Below are 16753 nucleotides of genomic sequence, written 5' to 3' on the forward strand. Positions count from 1 at the left end.
CTACCCCTTGAACTTGTTTCTCCCTACTTTTATTAGCCCAGCAGGTTTGATTATCCTGCTAAGAGAGCAAGGGGCAGGGACTGTGCCTCGTCCCCAGAGTCCTGAGTATGGGCAGAGGCCCAGGCTATGAAGAAGTGGAGGCAGCAAGTACTAGTCAGTGCTGTGGGGGTCTTTATTGGTCAGATTTTCCTTCTTGGCTTACTGCCCAGGTGAGGCCAAGAAGAGTCCATACAGTATGGCTACTGCCAAGGTCAGGAAGGCCAGCAGGCTCAGTGGGGCCAGCAACTCCTGGGATGGAGCTTCTGCAGTCTTTGCTGGAGGAAGATTCTTGGGTCGCCTGCTCCTGCCGTGGCTGGGACTTGAGTTGGTTGTGGCCAAGGATGTAGTGGCTGTGGCGGCATATGGCCTTGGGCTGGCTGGTCTAGCAGTGGCTGCAGTATCATACATGGGCTTGACGGTGCTCAAGGGCCGGGCATGTTTGTCTACCCACTGCAGCAGGGCCCGTGGCTTCCACTGACAGATGCTGAGCAGGGCTAGAACGTCACCTTCAGCAGTGTGCGAGTCCGTTGGTGCTTGCCCATACAGGCGTGTATAGATGCTGCCCAGGCTGTAGCTCTTCCTTGGACCATGCTCTGAGGGGCTGCTAGATTGTTCCAAGGCCTTTAGGGCAGCAATGCTATCCACACAGAAGATACCATCTAGAGGACTGCTAGTGCTCAGCATAGCAAGCTCCGCCTGGAGCAGGGGAAAGTCATAGCGGTCACCATTGTGTGCCACAAGGCAGCAGGGCTGTGGCTGGCGCTGCAGGAAGGCTTGGAGCAGGTTGGCCAAGTTGTCGTCGAAGCATTGACGCCCATTTACTTCCAGCTCAGCTGTGCTCAGCCCTGTGATCTCACTGGCTGCAGGGCTACAGGCTTTCCCTGGAGCAATGCACAGAGAGAGCTTGTCCACCACACGGGGCGGTTTGGGCACTGGAGGTGGCTGCCCCCTAGAGATGGAGGTGTTTTCCAGGGCATATCTGTGGACAGCCAGCAGGCACAGCTCTGTGACCTTGGGCTGAGAGAAAGGCAGGCCAGTGGCTTCCAGGTCCAAGAAGATGAGGGTCTGCATGGGACCGTGGGGCAGGGCCTGTGAGCCCATGCTGAGCCTGGGAAGGAACATGGGGTAGATGAGTGCCATCAGAGTCTAAAGTGGGCCAGGGCAGGGTGTGGGCGGAAGCACAGCTCAGACCTTCCCTTCAGTCAAGCACGATCCAGGGCCCATTTTCAGAGCAGAAAGCTAGAAGACGGGGTTGTTTCTAGTAGGATGGGCACATTACTGTCCTTTGGGGGGAGGAGCCCTTCCCCTAGTGCTGACCACCTTCAGGGTAAGGGAAACCTATCCTTTCCTGTCTTACCCCATACCCTTAAGGTCCACACTTACCGAGAAGCAGGCAGCAAGGCACTGTTGGTTCTGCTGCTGGCAGCAGTGGCTCAGGAAGTGAAACTGCCTGGGTCCGCCCATAGGCCTGCCTCCTGAACAAGGCCCGCCCAGCTAGTCAGCCGGCCAAGCCTAGCCCTCGTTTGCTAAAGCCCTCCCTCTTCTCTCTCCAAGCACCCCAAAGGTCTTAGATCCACAGCTGTGATCCTGTTGGCCGATAAAACAGACTAGTGCTCCCACACTGACAACCCACTTAAATGGAGTTGTCTCCGGGATTCAACCATGCCTTCGAGTCTCTGCCATGACTCTTTGTGCCTTTTCCCTAGTCCTTGGCCCACTTTCCCAGGCCTTCCTAGGAAAGGGCTGCCTTCTCGGCTACACAACCAAGTTTTTTTCCCATGGCCCCAGCCCAAAGCTATGACTCAGGATAATTCCCCAAGAGGGGCAGGGTTTTTCCTCAAGGCAGATTAGTAACCATGGGGACCATCTCAACTCCAGCAGGGGAGGGAAGGAGAGGCATCTAATCAACCTAGTTCCTAGTCTGCTGTATCCCTCCCTCTCAGCCACACAAATTAGACTCAGGAAACAAAGTTGTTGTTCTCAGCAGAACTTCAGTTTTTAATCAGTGGATATAGCAAAGACAGCGTGGTGGGAGCTGGTGCCACCTTGTGGCTGGATGCTCAAGCCCTCAGCTACAGTCCATTTCAGAGTCTTCCAAATCTGTCTCCACAGCACAGAGGTCATCCAGGGCTGCCTCTAAGTCAGAAGGAAGAGGGTCCTGAGGTTAAACCTGATGGTGCTGAGGTTCGGAGGTCTACCCATCCTCCCCTAGCAACACAGGAACTAACCAGTCCCTTCCATGCCCAGGCTTTGCTCCCTCAGCTACTGTGAGCAAAAGTGATACAAAAGCAATTCGGACAGACATTTCTGGAAAAACCGTGGCTCAGCTAGGCCAGTTCAGTAGACATGATCAAAGGACAACCTAGCATACTCAAAGAATCAGAGCAGGAAGGTAATGTCCACAGTGCCAGGAATGGCTCTGGTGGTGGGGAGAGAAGTCCAGCACAGGAGTCTGACACTTCATGAGCATTAGGCAGAGGCACATGAGGGCTAGCTAGGACAGGCTCCTCTTGCTGGCTTACCTTCACAGTCGGTCACATCAGGAAGGGCTCGAATCAGCATACTGACCCCTGGCATCACCTGGTCATACTGATGCAGGACCTCTACACAATGCACAGTAAAGAGCTTGTCCTTCTGAGATAGGCTATGCAGCAGCAGCACAGTGTCCCGCAGACAGCGTACTGTCTGCTTCTGCTGGTGGGTCCTTGGACCCCCTGCCCGCCGCCGTACAGTCAGCCATTGTCTGTGCAGCATCACGGTGAGCACTCTGACTGCCTGGGGAAGAGAGGGCACAGACTGAGGTCTACTGACTTATTCAGCCTAGCCACTTCAGGGAAGTTGGGTAACCAACTGAGCTACCATGTTGTTGGTCCCGGCCACTCACCTCTACATTGCATTGGCAGTCAGAACCAACGCCTGTGGGGGAAGGGTTCTGCACACTCAGCTTGGCCAAGAGCCATACCACCTGGAACAAGAAGAGATGGTTTGTCCCTTGCAGAATAGACAGGTCACCAGGGCTTTCTCAGACATTTCTAAGGAGTTCTCGCTACTTCTCCAACTGCTTGCCTGCACAAGTTGGGTCTGAGTAGTGGTAGTCTGAGACTTTCCGACCTGAATCTCAACAGCTTACCCACTTCTGGGACTAGGATCAGGCCCCAAAGCCCAGGCAGCATTATCAGGCAACTCTGCAGAGTCCACTGTAATCCTGGGTACATCTGTATTGCATCTGTGTGAGGACCCCTAAATTTTACTGTTGCTGTTTGACAAACTAATCAAAATTAACTGTAGCTCCCATTTTCCCACAGGAGGAAAGGAGACCCTGGGCTCTTAGGAAGGGGTGGAGGGTGGCAGTCTCTCAAAGCCTCCCAGTCTTACCTCTTGTTCCAGCTGAAGCCACTGTTTCTCTGAGGCCACTTTGTCAGGCCTTGATGTAATGTACATGTACAGCCTCAGGAGAAGGCAGCCTTCTGAAAAGGATGCTCAGCCTTACTCAGGGTTCCCCTTTTCACTGTAGCCTGAGGTCCAAGTGCAGAAGCCCTTGAGAGGCTCTGAACCTGTCCCTGCCCCGATCCTCCCTCCCACCCCAGGATAGTGGAGACTCAGCCTGCCCTACTGTACCTGAGTGGGAGCACAGCTGCTGTGCAAGGCTGTCATGATCCACCAGAACTGAGAGCAGCTCAGCAGCCAGTAGCACACATGGCAGTGGCAGCTCTGAGCTGAGGCACTGTGGTAACACTGGCAACACACAGGAGAACCTGAAGGATGGGCACAGTTAGGACACACTCCAAAAGGACACTTAATGCAGTGAGACATGGGTTCAAATGCTGGCCTGGCCATAGCCTACTTGCTTTAAGACTGTCACAGTAGACAGGTACTAACCTTTACTACAGGACTGCTGTGGCTTAAAAATGACAAGCCTTCAGTGGGGGGTGGGGGCACGTGCCTATAATCGCAGCATTTAGGGGGCAGAAGCAGAATCCACCACACAACGAGTTGGAGATGAGCCTGGGCTACATGCAACCGAGTCTCACCACCATATCACAATCCCTCATTCACCCTAAAAAAGAAGATAGGCCCTTATGTGGCTTTGTATCAAGTAAATGGGACAGGACTGCCTAGATCTGGGCTGCATGACCACACCCCAGGCCCTTTCCTGCATCTGCTCTCAACAGGGATGCAGGTCCATATCTTCAGCATGAGAAATGTTCTTTGTCTAATACCACAGGACTGGCCAGGGCTCTAAAAGTAACAAGCATGGATGTGGCTACCGCTCTGTCTTAGGCCATTCACAGAACAAGGAAAACCATTTTCTCCACTTGTCAGAAAACACTGGTCTCTGTTACCTACTATGAAAAGGTACCTACTATGGGGCGCACTGTGTGTGTGTGTGTGAGAGAGAGAGAGAATGAAAATGAGTGTTATTTCCCCCTCAGGTCTCACAAAGGATGGCTATGGCCAAGGAACCAGGTCCAAGGGCTAGATTTGCTCTATCCACACTACCTACATCAGCATGAGGGAGAACTGGTGGGTGGGAGAGAGGCTACCTAAAAGACTCTGAGGCTGTATGTATGTATCAATCTGTACATATATGGCATCTCAGTGTGTCATTGGAAAGCAAAGGCTCACTATTTGGGGTAAACTTGTTTTATAGCACTTTTTTTCCCCTTTTTATTTTATTTATTTTCTTTTCTATGTGCATTGGTGTTTGCCTGCATGTATGTCTGTATGAGGGTGTCGGGTCCCCTGAAAATGGAGTTACAGAGTTGTGAGCTGCCATGTGGGTGCTGGGAATTGAACCCGGGACCTCTGGAAAAGCAAGTGCTCTTTTTTCTTTTTTTTTTTTTTCCCCGAGATAGGGTTTCTCTGTGTAGCCCTGGCTGGCCTCAAACTCAGAGAGATCCACCTGCCTCTGCCTCCCCAGTGGTGGGATTAAAATCGAGTACCACCACTGCCCTGTACAACTAGTGCTCTTAACCACTTAGCCATCTCTCCAGCTCCTGTTTTACAGCACATTCTACAAACAGGCAAGAAATTAGGCATTCTTTAGTTGCCAGGTACTGTGGCTCTCTGCCAGGCCAAGTAGGGAGGGGTATTTAGAGAGACTGTTTCAAAAAAAGAAATAGAAACAAGTGACACATCGCAGCAGTATACAGAATTACATGAATCATGCTCTCTGGTTAAGGGTTTTCAAGCCTGAAGGGCAGACTGCAGGTTTCCTGGCTGCTTCTATCCTGCTTTACAGCCCTGATAGCATCCACCCTGGCTTTCACCAGAAGGTAAAAAGGAAGCTGTGCAGTTCATCTTGAGCACATGAAATCTACAGAGAAGTATTTTGTGGGGGGCTATGTCTGAAAGCGATGGGGCAATGGCTTATCGTAATAACTGGCTTGGAACTGTCCTAACATGTTCCCTATGGCATTTTTAGATAAGTTTTCCTACTTCAACATAGGGTTTCTTTTTTTTTTTTTTTTTTTAGGTTTTTCGAGACAGGGTTTCTCTGTGCAGCTTTGCGCCTTTCCTGGATCTCGCTCTGTAGACCAGACTGGCCTCGAACTCACAGAGATCCGCCTGCCTCTGCCTCCAAAGTGCTGGGATTAAAGGCGTGCGCCACCACCGCCCGGCAACATAGGGTTTCTTTAACAAACACTGACTGAGCATTTAGACTGAGCCAGGCTCTGTGTAAAGCAGAGTGCAGAGTCAGGAGTGTCACCTGAGCCAGGGAATGAAGCACTTGTGTCTGGCCAGTAGAAACATCATTAGATAAGAGTTCTGAATACCCTATGGTCAACAGAACAGGAACACAGTGAGTGGTCTGCTAACAGAATTGGGAAACTGGTTTCTGGTATTCATTCATTAAGCACATAGGAAATAGGCAACTAGCCAGTGTAAGTGGGGCCTGTGGATGGCAGTTTTGCCCCTATTATTGTCTATACTGTACTCAAGTGCTGTGTTCAATTTCATACATCACTTTAGGACAGATAAAACTGGCCAGAAAATACTATGTGGAAAACATGATCCAGAAGCACTTCTAAGAAATTGGAATGTTGGGTAGGCGGTGGTGGCGCACACCTTTAATCCTAGCACTTAGGAGACAGAGGCAGAGGAATCTCTGAGTTCAAGGTTAGCCTGGTTACACAAGAAACCCTGTCTCAAAAAAAAAAAAAAAAAAAAAAAAAAAAAAAAGTTGAACTCAGATGTAAGACTTTGTTTTTTTGCGACAAGGTTTCACTGTATAGCTCTGCCTGGTCTCAAACTCAGAGATCCACCTGTCTCTGCCTGCCACATGCTGAATTAAAGGCATAGGCCATGATACCTGGCAGAGACTAGACAGAAGCTGCACCTAGGCAGCGGTATTATTGTAACCTAAGACTTGGCCTCTGACAGCTGCAGGCTGGGCAGTGTTTATAACTCTCCCTATCTTGCCCTCAATGCTCTAAACTCAAGTTAGGAATTCATAATTTTTTTAAAGATTCATTTACTTATTTTACTTTATGTGTATGAATGTTTTGCCTGCATGCATATATGTGCACCACATGTATGCCTGCTGGATTGCCTGGGACTAGGGTAACACATGGTTGTGAGTTACTATGTGGGTACCTGGGAACTGAACCCAGGTCCTCTGCAAGAAAAACAAGAGCTCTTAATTGGTGAGCAATCTCTCCAGCACCCCAGATTAGTAATTTATAACAACTGGTTTTTTGTGAGCTAGATTCATTATACTATCACCTCCAACAAACTCCTCTTAAGAAGCAAGTGACCTGACTCATAACAGATGTGGACACAAGGTTGACAGACTCCCGCAAGGTCAGCTCATGCTTGCAGACACTCCTGGTACTCTGCTTCCTTACAGAACTCTACCAAATTTAAGTATGTTGTGCCATGTTCTTCACCTGATCCACATCTCAGGTTCAAAGGCCTTTTAACTCAGCCTTTGTCATGGCAGGACACTTACGGGAGCCTTACTCCACGTGCTCTGCTTACTTGGCCCCCTTCCCATCACTTCAGAATTCCCTGAATCAAGCCATAGCTGAATAGTAGAATTAAGTCAAGATGTGAACAAAGTGCAAGAGCCACAGGTTAGACCTCAAGAGGTCAGGGCAGACCCATAGGGAATCATGCCTCCTGTGAGTCTTTATACCTGGGCAAGAAATCAGAGGAAGCGTTTTCAGCTAATTTCACCAAAACTTTGAGGCACTGGCTCAGGACATTGGCTTGAAAATGACCTGATGCTGTAGAAGAGAAAGCCACCAGTTGAAGAAGCATCTTCAATAGTGGATGCTGTTTTTGGTCATGAGCATCCTCCCTGGAGGCTGAGATCGTATCTGTACAAGTCTGAACTAGGTTTCCTTCCCTGGCAGCAGCATCTGTCCCCATGCCTGACAGTAACAGGCAGACAACTGCTCCACTGTGGCACACCAGGTGCTGAAGGATGCTGAGTGAAGCCACAGAGAGGCTTTCCAGGTGATAAATCGAGTCCTCTGGGCTGGTCTCTACCCCAGAGCTCACACAGGAGGTATGTGTTGGAGAGTCCCCAGGCGCCCCACTCTTCTTAGCTGGGGCTAAATCTTGCAGAGCCTGGCAGTGTAAGCCGATGAAAAACTGTACAAGTGGGAGGAGGTGCACAGCCCCAGGAAGCTGGCAGAGTGGGAAGACTCTTCTGCTTCCCTTTCCCAGGTCTCCATCATGTGAGCTCTCACTCCTGGCAACCAGATTCAATCCAGTGAATGCTAAGTTCTGTGCTTCTCTCAGGGCAGAGAGTGAAAACGACCCATCACGAGAACTGATGGTCCTGAGGCCTGAAATCCCAGCCAAGGTACTGGAAACAAAAGAAAACAGATTAGGTCAAGGACCCAAAATCACCTGTCCGCCAAGTTCTCTAGTTTCCCCAAACAGGCCATTAATCTCCCATGTTGGCCAGAACCAGAAAGGCATATACTTTGTGGGAACTCTTTCTCAAACAAGCTTTTCAGGAGTCTCATGCTTACCTACTGAGCCCTGGTGGCTGCAAGAGAGTGCCAGGAGGAACTTCAGAACAACTGCTCAGGAGGTGACAAAGACCTAGAGATGACCCTGGGACCAAAGGTTGCTTCAGGAGCAGGTTTATCAAAATAGAACCTGCAAAAGACAAGGTGACTCCAGAATGTTCTCACATGGGAGAGTTCTTCCCTCCCTTCCTTTGTTCTTTTTCTCCCCTTTTGGTTTTTCGAGACAGAGTTTCTCTGTGTCGCCCTGGCTGTCCTGGAACTTCCTCTGTAGACCAGGCTGGCTTCAAACTCAGAGGCCGCCAGCCTCTGCCTCCCGAGTGCTGGGATGAAAGGCATGTGCCACCACCGCCCAGCTGTTTCTTTGTAAGTTGCAGACTCTTATGTGCCTGTACACTCTAAAGAACTGCCTGCGGTGGGGTTTTCAGATGGTTCCCCTAGGCAGTTCTGTATATCACAGAGGAAAATGGAAACCATGCAGGCTTATACCAAAAAGCAGGTATTCTGGTACCTTGAGTGTTTGATCTCTGCATCCAGCTATCAGCAAGAATTTTCTGCTGCACATCTTGCTTCATGGGGTTACCTCTCAGACTGTGGGTTTTATTATCTGAAACTAGAAAAAAAAGTGAATCAAAAGCTGAACATAAAAGAACAGGTGTTCCAGAAACTCCTACACACAATATTTAAAAGACTGGATAATCTCTTCTTCAAACTCAGTCAAAACAGAGCCAAAATACCTCCAGATCCCTAAAAAGAAAATCTGTTTGCCTCACTGTAAATGAAGCAATATGATGAAAATAGCAATCACTAGCTTTACACATATGAGCCCATTAGTTTCATAGAGCAACCCCATAAGCATAGAGGTCATAATTAGCTGTTCATAAGCTAGTAAGCAGTGTGGTTGGGACTTCTATCCAGGCTGCTGTGCTCTGCCTGCTTGTAACAGGCAGAACTCTGCTCTTGCCTACAGTGCGGCACTCTTGTTAGAGACACCAAAAATGTGGCTGCAGTTTCTCAGGAGAGCAGTGGCAGCAATTTGAAAAGGCTGATGGCGGGATGAGCGGCAATGTATCTAATGATAAAATAAAACAGCACAGCAGAGTCTCAGAGCCACCTTAAAAGACTCTCCAGACTTGGGAGGTAGAGGCATGTGATCTCCGTGAGTTGGAGGCTAGCCTGGTCTACAGAGCGAGTTCCAGGACAGCCAGGAGGAAAAACAAAACAACAACAAAAAAGACTCTCCAGCCTCAATATGATCTCCATGTGTCAAACTGCTAATGCACAGAAATTTTGAAAAAGAAAGTAAATATTGTTGTTTAGACCACTAGAAGGGGCAGCCCATTATATAGCAATCAATTACTATTAGTTTGACTTACCCTCTTGTTCCACCAGAAATTTGTATCCTTCCTCAGTCTGGCAGGAATAAGAGAGTGGCATGTTAGCACTAAAAGATTCCTTTGTAGGGAAAGTTGATTTTCCAACATGTGGAGAGCATGCTTCTGACTTTATAACCACAGAAGAGCCTTTCCTAGGACTAGAAAGAGTTAACTATGAGAGCAAAGTTATGATTCTGTTAAAACCTCTTAAAATACACAGCTATGAAATTTCTAACATCAATTAAACTTTTCATGTCTAGACATTATGACTAGAAGTTTTATCTGTTATGGATATGTTAGTCTGTATTAAAGGTAGCATTTATTTTCATATTCTCTTAGGCATCCAAAAATACTGGCTATTAGTCTTTACTATTTATACTTCCACACAATCCACAAAAATGTTTTTAAATGAACAACCCAATTTTTAGGATCCAAAAACTTTCAAAAGAGTCTATCATAGGTTGGAGATAGCCCTGCATTAAGAGTAAATACTGCCGGGCGGTGGTGGCACACGCCTTTAATCCCAGCACTCGGGAGGCAGAGCCAGGCGGATCTCTGTGAGTTCGAGGCCAGCCTGGGCTACCAAGTGAGTTCCAGGAGAGGCGCAAAGCTACACAGAGAAACCCTGTCTCGAAAAACCAAAAAAAAAGAGTAAATACTGCTCTTGCAGAGGACCCATGTCTGGTAGCTCAAAAATGCCTATAACTCCAGCTCTAGTGAATACAATGCCCTTTTCTGGTCTCTGTAGATACTGGCATTCACAAATGCATACCTATACACAAACATACAGATGTACATAATTTAAAAAAAAATCTTTAAAACTAAGGGGTCTATCAGAAAGTGTATTGGAAACTGAGTAACTCCTCAGCACGGATGGCTTCACACTGGATGGCAGTCTGAGCGCTCAGATCACACAACACCCAGGCCGCCTTCCTCCTATGACTGATGGCTGAAGAGGTGAAGACAGAGTTCCTCATCTCTCCCGTCTCACCTGAAGCATGCAAGGCAAGGGAAGTTCAATTTCACACTCTGCCCAACATGAGCAAGGGCAGGAGAATGTTCCATACCAGAAAGAGCTCAAATGTCAAGGCTGACACTGACACTGACAGATGCTGTGGGAGGCAGGGGCAGGGCACAGATCATTAACAAGCTGAGCACATCTGGCAGCAGAGGAGGGGCTGTAAGACAAAGGTCCCAGATAACAAATGAGCAAAAGTATTTTAGGCAGCCAGGACTGAAATACACTCATGCTTTTTTTTTTGGGGGGGGGGGCATGTTAATTAAACAAATTACATGAAAATGAAGCCTGGTCTGTTTTCAAAATTTGAAGGCAGGCCTACCCTGAACGTGGGTGGCACCACACCATAGACTGGGTTCAGGACTGACTAAAAAGGGGAGAGTGAGGAAACCAGCTGAGCACCAGCGTCCTCTCTCTCTGCTTCCTGTTCTGCTCAGCCATGAGTTCCTATTGCTGTGCCTTCCCCAACATGATGGGCTGGACTCCCTGAACTATAAGCCAGAATAAACCTTTTTCCCTTTTAAAAAGAATTAGACATTATCTTCCAGCTTCTCCTAGTCTCAAGGAATTGTGTCACTGGTGCCCGTGCAGGGTAAGCACTCCAGGTCACTGTGTCGCTAGTGCCCTGCAGGGTGAGCACTCCTGGGTCACTGTGTCACTGGTGTCCGTGCAGGGTGAGCACTCCAGTGTCACTAGTGCCCTGCAGGGTGAGCACTCCAGTGTCACTAGTGCCCGTGCAGGGTGAGCACTCCAGTGTCACTAGTGCCCGTGCAGGGTGAGCACTCCCGGGTCACTGTGTCACTAGTGCCCTGCAGGGTGAGCACTCCAGTGTCACTAGTGCCCGTGCAGGGTGAGCACTCCCGGGTCACTGTGTCACTAGTGCCGTGCAGGGTGAGCACTCCCGGGTCACTGTGTCACTAGTGCCCTGCAGGGTGAGCACTCCCGGGTCACTGTGTCACTAGTGCCCTGCAGGGTGAGCACTCCCGGGTCACTGGTGCCCATGCAGGGTGAGCACTCCTGGAGTGAGGACATTTAGACTGAATGGCTCAGACCATCTAGTCTCATCCAGTCACCTCTGCATCCTTTAGGAAGGAGGGCCTCATTCAGAACAATCCATAGAGCTGTCAGGGTTTTACAGAATTACGCCAACTACACTACCAGTCCAGCACGCTCCTTACCTGACATGGGAAATGGAGGGAGCAGCTAGTTTACTTGTTCGTTCATTGCTCTGAAGTTTTGTCCTTAATTCATTCATTTCTGCATCTTTAAACTGGAGTTCAGACTGCAATGATTGAAGCTGAAAAAGCCAAAGAAAGATATTTGTGGTAGCACTGTATACACATAGCCCAAAATATGTGTGTGGTGGTATATGCCTTTAATCCCAGCACTCCAGAAGCAGAGGCAGGTGTGGTTGGTGACTCTCTGAGTTTGAGACCAGCCTGATCTACATATTGAATTCCGAGGCAGCCAGGGTTACATAGTAAGAGCCTGTCTCAAAAACAAAACAAAAAAAATCAATAATAAATCCCTTAACTTCAAAACTTCAAGCTAATAAAGGAAAACAATAAAAAAATAATTATCAAAGTCTGCTGCAATATAAATGTCAAATATTAGCCGATTTCCCCTTGAAAAATACTCTAGAAAGGCAAATCATACTCTACAGTGGAAGCAGCTAATGAGCATTCAAAAACCAGCCCCGTTACTTGTTTAGACTCTGAATCTCTAACGAGTACTTGGCTGGGACTGGGGGTTAACAAAATGACGACTGTATAGCACTCAGCATGGAGCTTGGGGAGATGCTCTATCTCAGCAGGAACATGTTTTGTGGGCCCCACCTCCACACCATGATACATATTCTGCTCCCCAAACTGCTGTCAAACTCTCAATCCTCTTCTGCTTCCACAGGACTTGGCTGCTCCTCTGTTAATTAACTTAGGGGTACAGAATCCTAGGTCTTCTTCAAAGTCTGGGCAGGGTGTCTGGCAGTTTTACTCAAACCTGTGTGTATGTGTGTGCTTAGATCTGTGTGTATGTGTGTGTTTAGATCTGTGTGTTTGTGTGTTGTAAAACTAGAAAGAGCATCATAAGAGGGAAAAAAATCTTAAGCAAGTTGGGAACTAGAGTAACGGGACACATGTAATAGGATAGCAGAGGGAGGGACTAACTGGAGGAGGAAAAGGAACCTGTAGCTCAAACGGAAGGGTGTTTGCCTATCATGCACCCCAGGTGTAATGTCTCTCAACAAATAAACAGGGCATGGCAGCAATTATGCCTTAATCCCAGCACTCAGGAGGCAGAAGCAGGAAGTTCAGAAGTTTAAGGGCATTCTTGGCCACAAAGTGACTTTAAGGCCAGCCTGGGCTATAGTACATCAGGAAAAAGTCACACTTGGGCCTCCCAACAACCTTTGTTCTGTGGTAGGTACAAGTACATGTGCATATAAAATTTGTTGAAGGAAGTAATGGAGGCAGACACTACTTTAGTTACTGTCCACCTCACTGTTCCCTTGTACTTTAAAAAGGGGGTGGGGGTGCACTACCTTGACAGAGCACAGAGGTGTTCTGAAGGAAAGTGGTGGTAGATACTGGATACTACCATTTTCTTTGCAGAACATAACCTCCCTTTCCTACCTCTGACTGGGATTTAAATGATAGTTATCCTTTGGTTTTAGAACTAGTCTGGAAACAGGTACCTGGCTTAATACCACTCAGGGGCACCTTTAAAATTCTTAAGTTAGAGCTGGGCAGTGGTGGCGCATGCCTCTAATCCCAGCACTTGGGAGGCAGAGCCAGGAGGATCTCTGTGAGTTCGAGGCCAGCCTGGTCTACAGAGCGAGATCCAGGACAGGCACCAAAACTATACAGAGAAACCCTGTCTTGAAAAACAAAACAAAAACAAAAACAAAAACTCTTAAGTTAGAGATGAGGGAACCTCAGTCTTTTTTTTCTTTTCTTTTCTTTTTCCTTTTTGAAACAGAGTCCCATCATATAGCCCAGGCTAGCCTCGGACTTATGGTAACACTGTTGTAGCAGCCTCCCAAGTGCTAGCATTACAAACATGTATTTACCATGCCTGGCTGAGTAAGCCAAGTCTTAACTGGGCTCTGGAGTTTTGAAATGCATGTACATGAGCCTGGGAGTCAGAACACACTACTGAGAGAGCAGTAGTCTATAACAGAGAATCAGAACATATCCTGGTAAGGTTTACATCATTTGAAGCCCCAGTACATCCCTGTCTTCCTAGACTTGGATATGACGCTAATATATTTCCTTTTTGGTAAGCCAAGTAACTGAATTGCTTATCTATCAAAGAACCCTAATTCAAGCCTATTCCTAGAAATTCTAAGCTAGTGACTTATCCTGCCAAGACTAACAACCACAGCAAAGCCGAGTTTCATCTTAGTCCTTTTCCAAACCAAAGGCAGACCCTTGAAGAAAGGTGCATGCCATTTATTAAGATAAACAGTGGTTGACTATTTCTAGGCAACACTGGTTATTGCTTCTGTTTTTTTTTTTTAGAGACATTGTCTCACCATGTAGCCTTAGCTGGCCTGGAATTCACTATGTAGACTAAACTGACCCAGAGCTCATAGCGCTCCACCTGCCTCTGCCTCCTGCGATTAAAGGCATGTACCACCACACCCAGCCTTGGTTTTTGCTTCTAGTGGAATTTAGTGAATAGACAAAACTACTGTCCAGAGCATGCAAAACAAATGTTGAGTCACCTTTTTAGAGAACTCCTTTTCTTTTTCACTGAGTGCTTGAGTCTTCTCTTGCTCAAGAAGGAAATGTGATCGTCTCTGTTCTTCTAGAACGGATTCTGTCTGATGCAGTGAGTCACGCAAAATTTTAATTTCTCCATTCTTAATTAGGACTTCTTCTTCCATTGATTTCAGCTGTAAATGATCAACCAGCTGCTATCAGCATGAACAGTTTCAGAACACACTTGCCACTTACAGACAGATTCTTCAGCTGTGATTTAACATCATGCCCACGCACTCCACAGAACTAAAATTCCATGCTAGATTCCTGGTTTTCTTAGCGGCCCTACAAATGGCCATATGAAAGATGTCTGATTGCTTACAAAACTAATGAAATAGCAACCACTATGATGAGGTGTCCCTCATATACAGATATAGGTTATGGGGGCTAGAGGGATGGCTTAGCAGCTAAAAGCACTCACTGATCTTGCAGGGGACCCAGGTTCCTTTCCCAGTACCCACATCGGGTGGCGCACAACCAGTTGTAATTCTGGTTCCAGAGGAGCACCATCATGGCACCTGCATGCATGTGGTGCACATAAACTCACCCAGGCTTACATACATACACAGAGTAAATAAAATTTCAGGCATTCTTCCCCCAATCTTTCATTTCAGGGGGATGAATCTAGATGCTTGTTTTAAAACTTTTATATATTTTACACAATGCTTTTTAATACCTAAATGAATGAATTAGCTACAAATAGCACAAGTTAGGGCTGGAAGTATAGCTTAGCAGTAGAATGTCTCTGTTTATAGCATGTGTAAAGGTAAAGTCCTGGGTTGAAGTCTCAGCACTAGACCAAATAAGCAAGGAAAGAAACCTCACAAGTTACATACCTTTTCTTTAAGTTCTTTGTATTGTATCTGAAGTACTTCTAATTCAAAATTATCTTTAACTGGTGCATTTTCTCTGTTTTTCCTCATAGGACTATTCGATAACCCATCTAATTGGTGGACATTATGAGTACCTGTATAAAAAATAGTTCCCATTAAGTTGAGTATCATGGCACAGAACTGTAATCCCAGCTCTTGGGAGGCTGAGGCAGGGAGATCTCAAGTTCAAGGCTAGCCTAGTTATAGAGTGAGAACCTGGTCTTGGAAGAAAAAAAAAAATCCCATATATACTTCAGGACTCAGTATATACCACACCTTTGTCATAAATGCTTGTCTTGAAAGCCAAGTTGAGAAAGACCCAGTCAACAATATCAGCACTTTCCAATCTCAGAACATGATATAAACTTATAAAGAATCCTTACTAAATAACATGTCTGAATATTCTCCCTTTACACCCTCCTCCAATATCAAGAGTCTCAGCTAATAGCTGAGATTTCACTGGCTATAACTATGACATATCATTAATATCATTTACTGTAATATGCTAGGCATAGGCTCCGCTGGTCTTTAAAGACACAGTGGTGAACAACATGGATATATTCCATGGGAGACGTGAGACTCCAGGGATGGATTAAGGTAAAGTGATGCAGGGCGCCACCAAGTGGAGAGTAGTGCTAACTACTGCCATATAAAACATCTGGTCATCAATGAGTGTTTTCTAGTGCCTGGTTTTCCAGGCAATATTGCTGGAGAGATGGAGGTCCACGTTTCCAGGAACAATCCTATTTTTTCAGATGCTTTAAGTGTTAAGTACAGATGGAAAGGGCCCATCAAATCCTTCTGACAGTTCAGAGATTTCACTTACTCTTCAGGTAAAAATGTAAGCTCTAAGAAGGAAAGTTTTGGTATTTCTTGCTCATTGCCTGTGGTTGTTGCCATGCCTAACCTTTGGGTAAGTAGATTATTCGTTGTGTAAGAATCATTTTTTGCCTCTGCCAGACACTTCCCATGATCATGCTGTCCAAGGGTTACAGTGGGCTGCATAAAATCTAAATCCTCTCACATGGGTTGTGACAGTCTTGAGGTGGTCATAGTCATGTTTCAAGGAAAATAAGTAAAGTCTAGGTGTCTATATTTCAATTCTGGGTATGTGAGGTCTTTTGGCTTCTGGATGTTTTAGCACCACATCAAAAGACCTTCTGAAATAGAACCGCGCTTAGCTCAGGGTGCTCCTCCGTCTTAAAAAGAGGAAGGGAATCGGTGCACGACACCAGTGCCAAAGCCACCGTGTGGAAGAGGTATGCACACCCCCGGGGGAAAGGCCCCCATAAGCACTCACTGGACAGGTTCCCAGGCGCGACCGGACACTGGCTCAGGGCCTGTGACGCGAGGATGTCGAGTTCCTCTAGGTCGTCCGCGGTGAATTCCGCGTGCGCGCCGAATGGGTCTTCGGGGTCCGGGACCGCGGTCTCAGAGAAGCTCCGGGCCCGCTTACTCGGAGGGTTCCCGAAGGCCCGCGATAGACCAGGGAAGGGCGCCGGGCCGCCGCTCTGCTTCCTGTGACTGTTCGGTGCGGGTGTCCCAGCCATGACCTCCTTCAGCCCGCAGCGTCCGAGGACGCCAAGCACAGCCTTGTCCGCGGAGAGCCCGACTTAGCCTAACCGCCCGCGCGCCGCCGCTCTCCTCAGCTACAGCGTCTCCCCCGCCTACGGGCCAATCAGCTGTCAGCTAGCGGACGCAGAGG

At 47.5% G+C, this 16753-nt stretch overlaps 2 protein-coding genes across 3 annotated transcripts; both read right to left on the bottom strand.

Moving 5' to 3' along the window:
• Nucleotides 1–148: 148 nt before the first annotated feature.
• Nucleotides 149–2674, bottom strand: Trex1 (three prime repair exonuclease 1). Of its 2 annotated transcripts, none has more exons than XM_052721520.1 (2): nucleotides 2562–2674; nucleotides 149–1147 (listed from the first exon to the last, which is right to left on the bottom strand). In XM_052721520.1, exon 2 carries the CDS (start codon nucleotides 1138–1140, stop codon nucleotides 199–201), a length of 942 nt encoding a protein of 313 aa, XP_052577480.1. In that variant the 5' UTR covers nucleotides 1141–1147; nucleotides 2562–2674; the 3' UTR covers nucleotides 149–198. The 2 variants fall into 2 exon arrangements, with proteins under 2 accessions (XP_052577480.1, XP_052577478.1); XM_052721518.1 differs by lacking the exon at nucleotides 2562–2674 and adding an exon at nucleotides 1423–1884.
• On the bottom strand, nucleotides 2011–16726 carry Atrip (ATR interacting protein). The gene is made up of 13 exons (XM_052721492.1): nucleotides 16349–16726; nucleotides 15013–15143; nucleotides 14140–14310; nucleotides 11594–11712; nucleotides 9398–9555; nucleotides 8533–8634; nucleotides 8025–8154; nucleotides 7178–7855; nucleotides 3658–3794; nucleotides 3415–3506; nucleotides 2924–3004; nucleotides 2562–2814; nucleotides 2011–2175 (listed from the first exon to the last, which is right to left on the bottom strand). The coding sequence occupies exons 1-13, from the start codon at nucleotides 16596–16598 to the stop codon at nucleotides 2108–2110; spliced, it is 2370 nt and encodes a 789-aa protein (XP_052577452.1). The 5' UTR covers nucleotides 16599–16726; the 3' UTR covers nucleotides 2011–2107.
• Between the last annotated feature and the right edge of the window lie 27 nt (nucleotides 16727–16753).

Source organism: Peromyscus californicus, unplaced genomic scaffold (genome assembly GCF_007827085.1).
Source record: "Peromyscus californicus insignis strain IS unplaced genomic scaffold, ASM782708v3 Scaffold_11__1_contigs__length_118956290, whole genome shotgun sequence".
In the NCBI taxonomy this organism is placed as follows: Eukaryota; Metazoa; Chordata; class Mammalia; order Rodentia; family Cricetidae; genus Peromyscus; species Peromyscus californicus.

Excerpts from the sequence above, each read along its gene's own strand:
- Atrip (XM_052721492.1), bottom strand. The coding sequence starts at position 16,598 with ATGGCTGGGACACCCGCACCGAACAGTCACAGGAAGCAGAGCGGCGGC. Across the intron at positions 14,311-15,012 it reads ACAAAGAACTTAAAGAAAAG|CTGAAATCAATGGAAGAAGA; the intron begins GTATGTAACTTG and ends GATCATTTACAG. Across the intron at positions 3,005-3,414 it reads GGCTTCAGCTGGAACAAGAG|GTGGTATGGCTCTTGGCCAA; the intron begins GTAAGACTGGGA and ends TTCTTGTTCCAG.
- Trex1 (XM_052721520.1), bottom strand. The coding sequence starts at position 1,140 with ATGGGCTCACAGGCCCTGCCCCACGGTCCCATGCAGACCCTCATCTTC.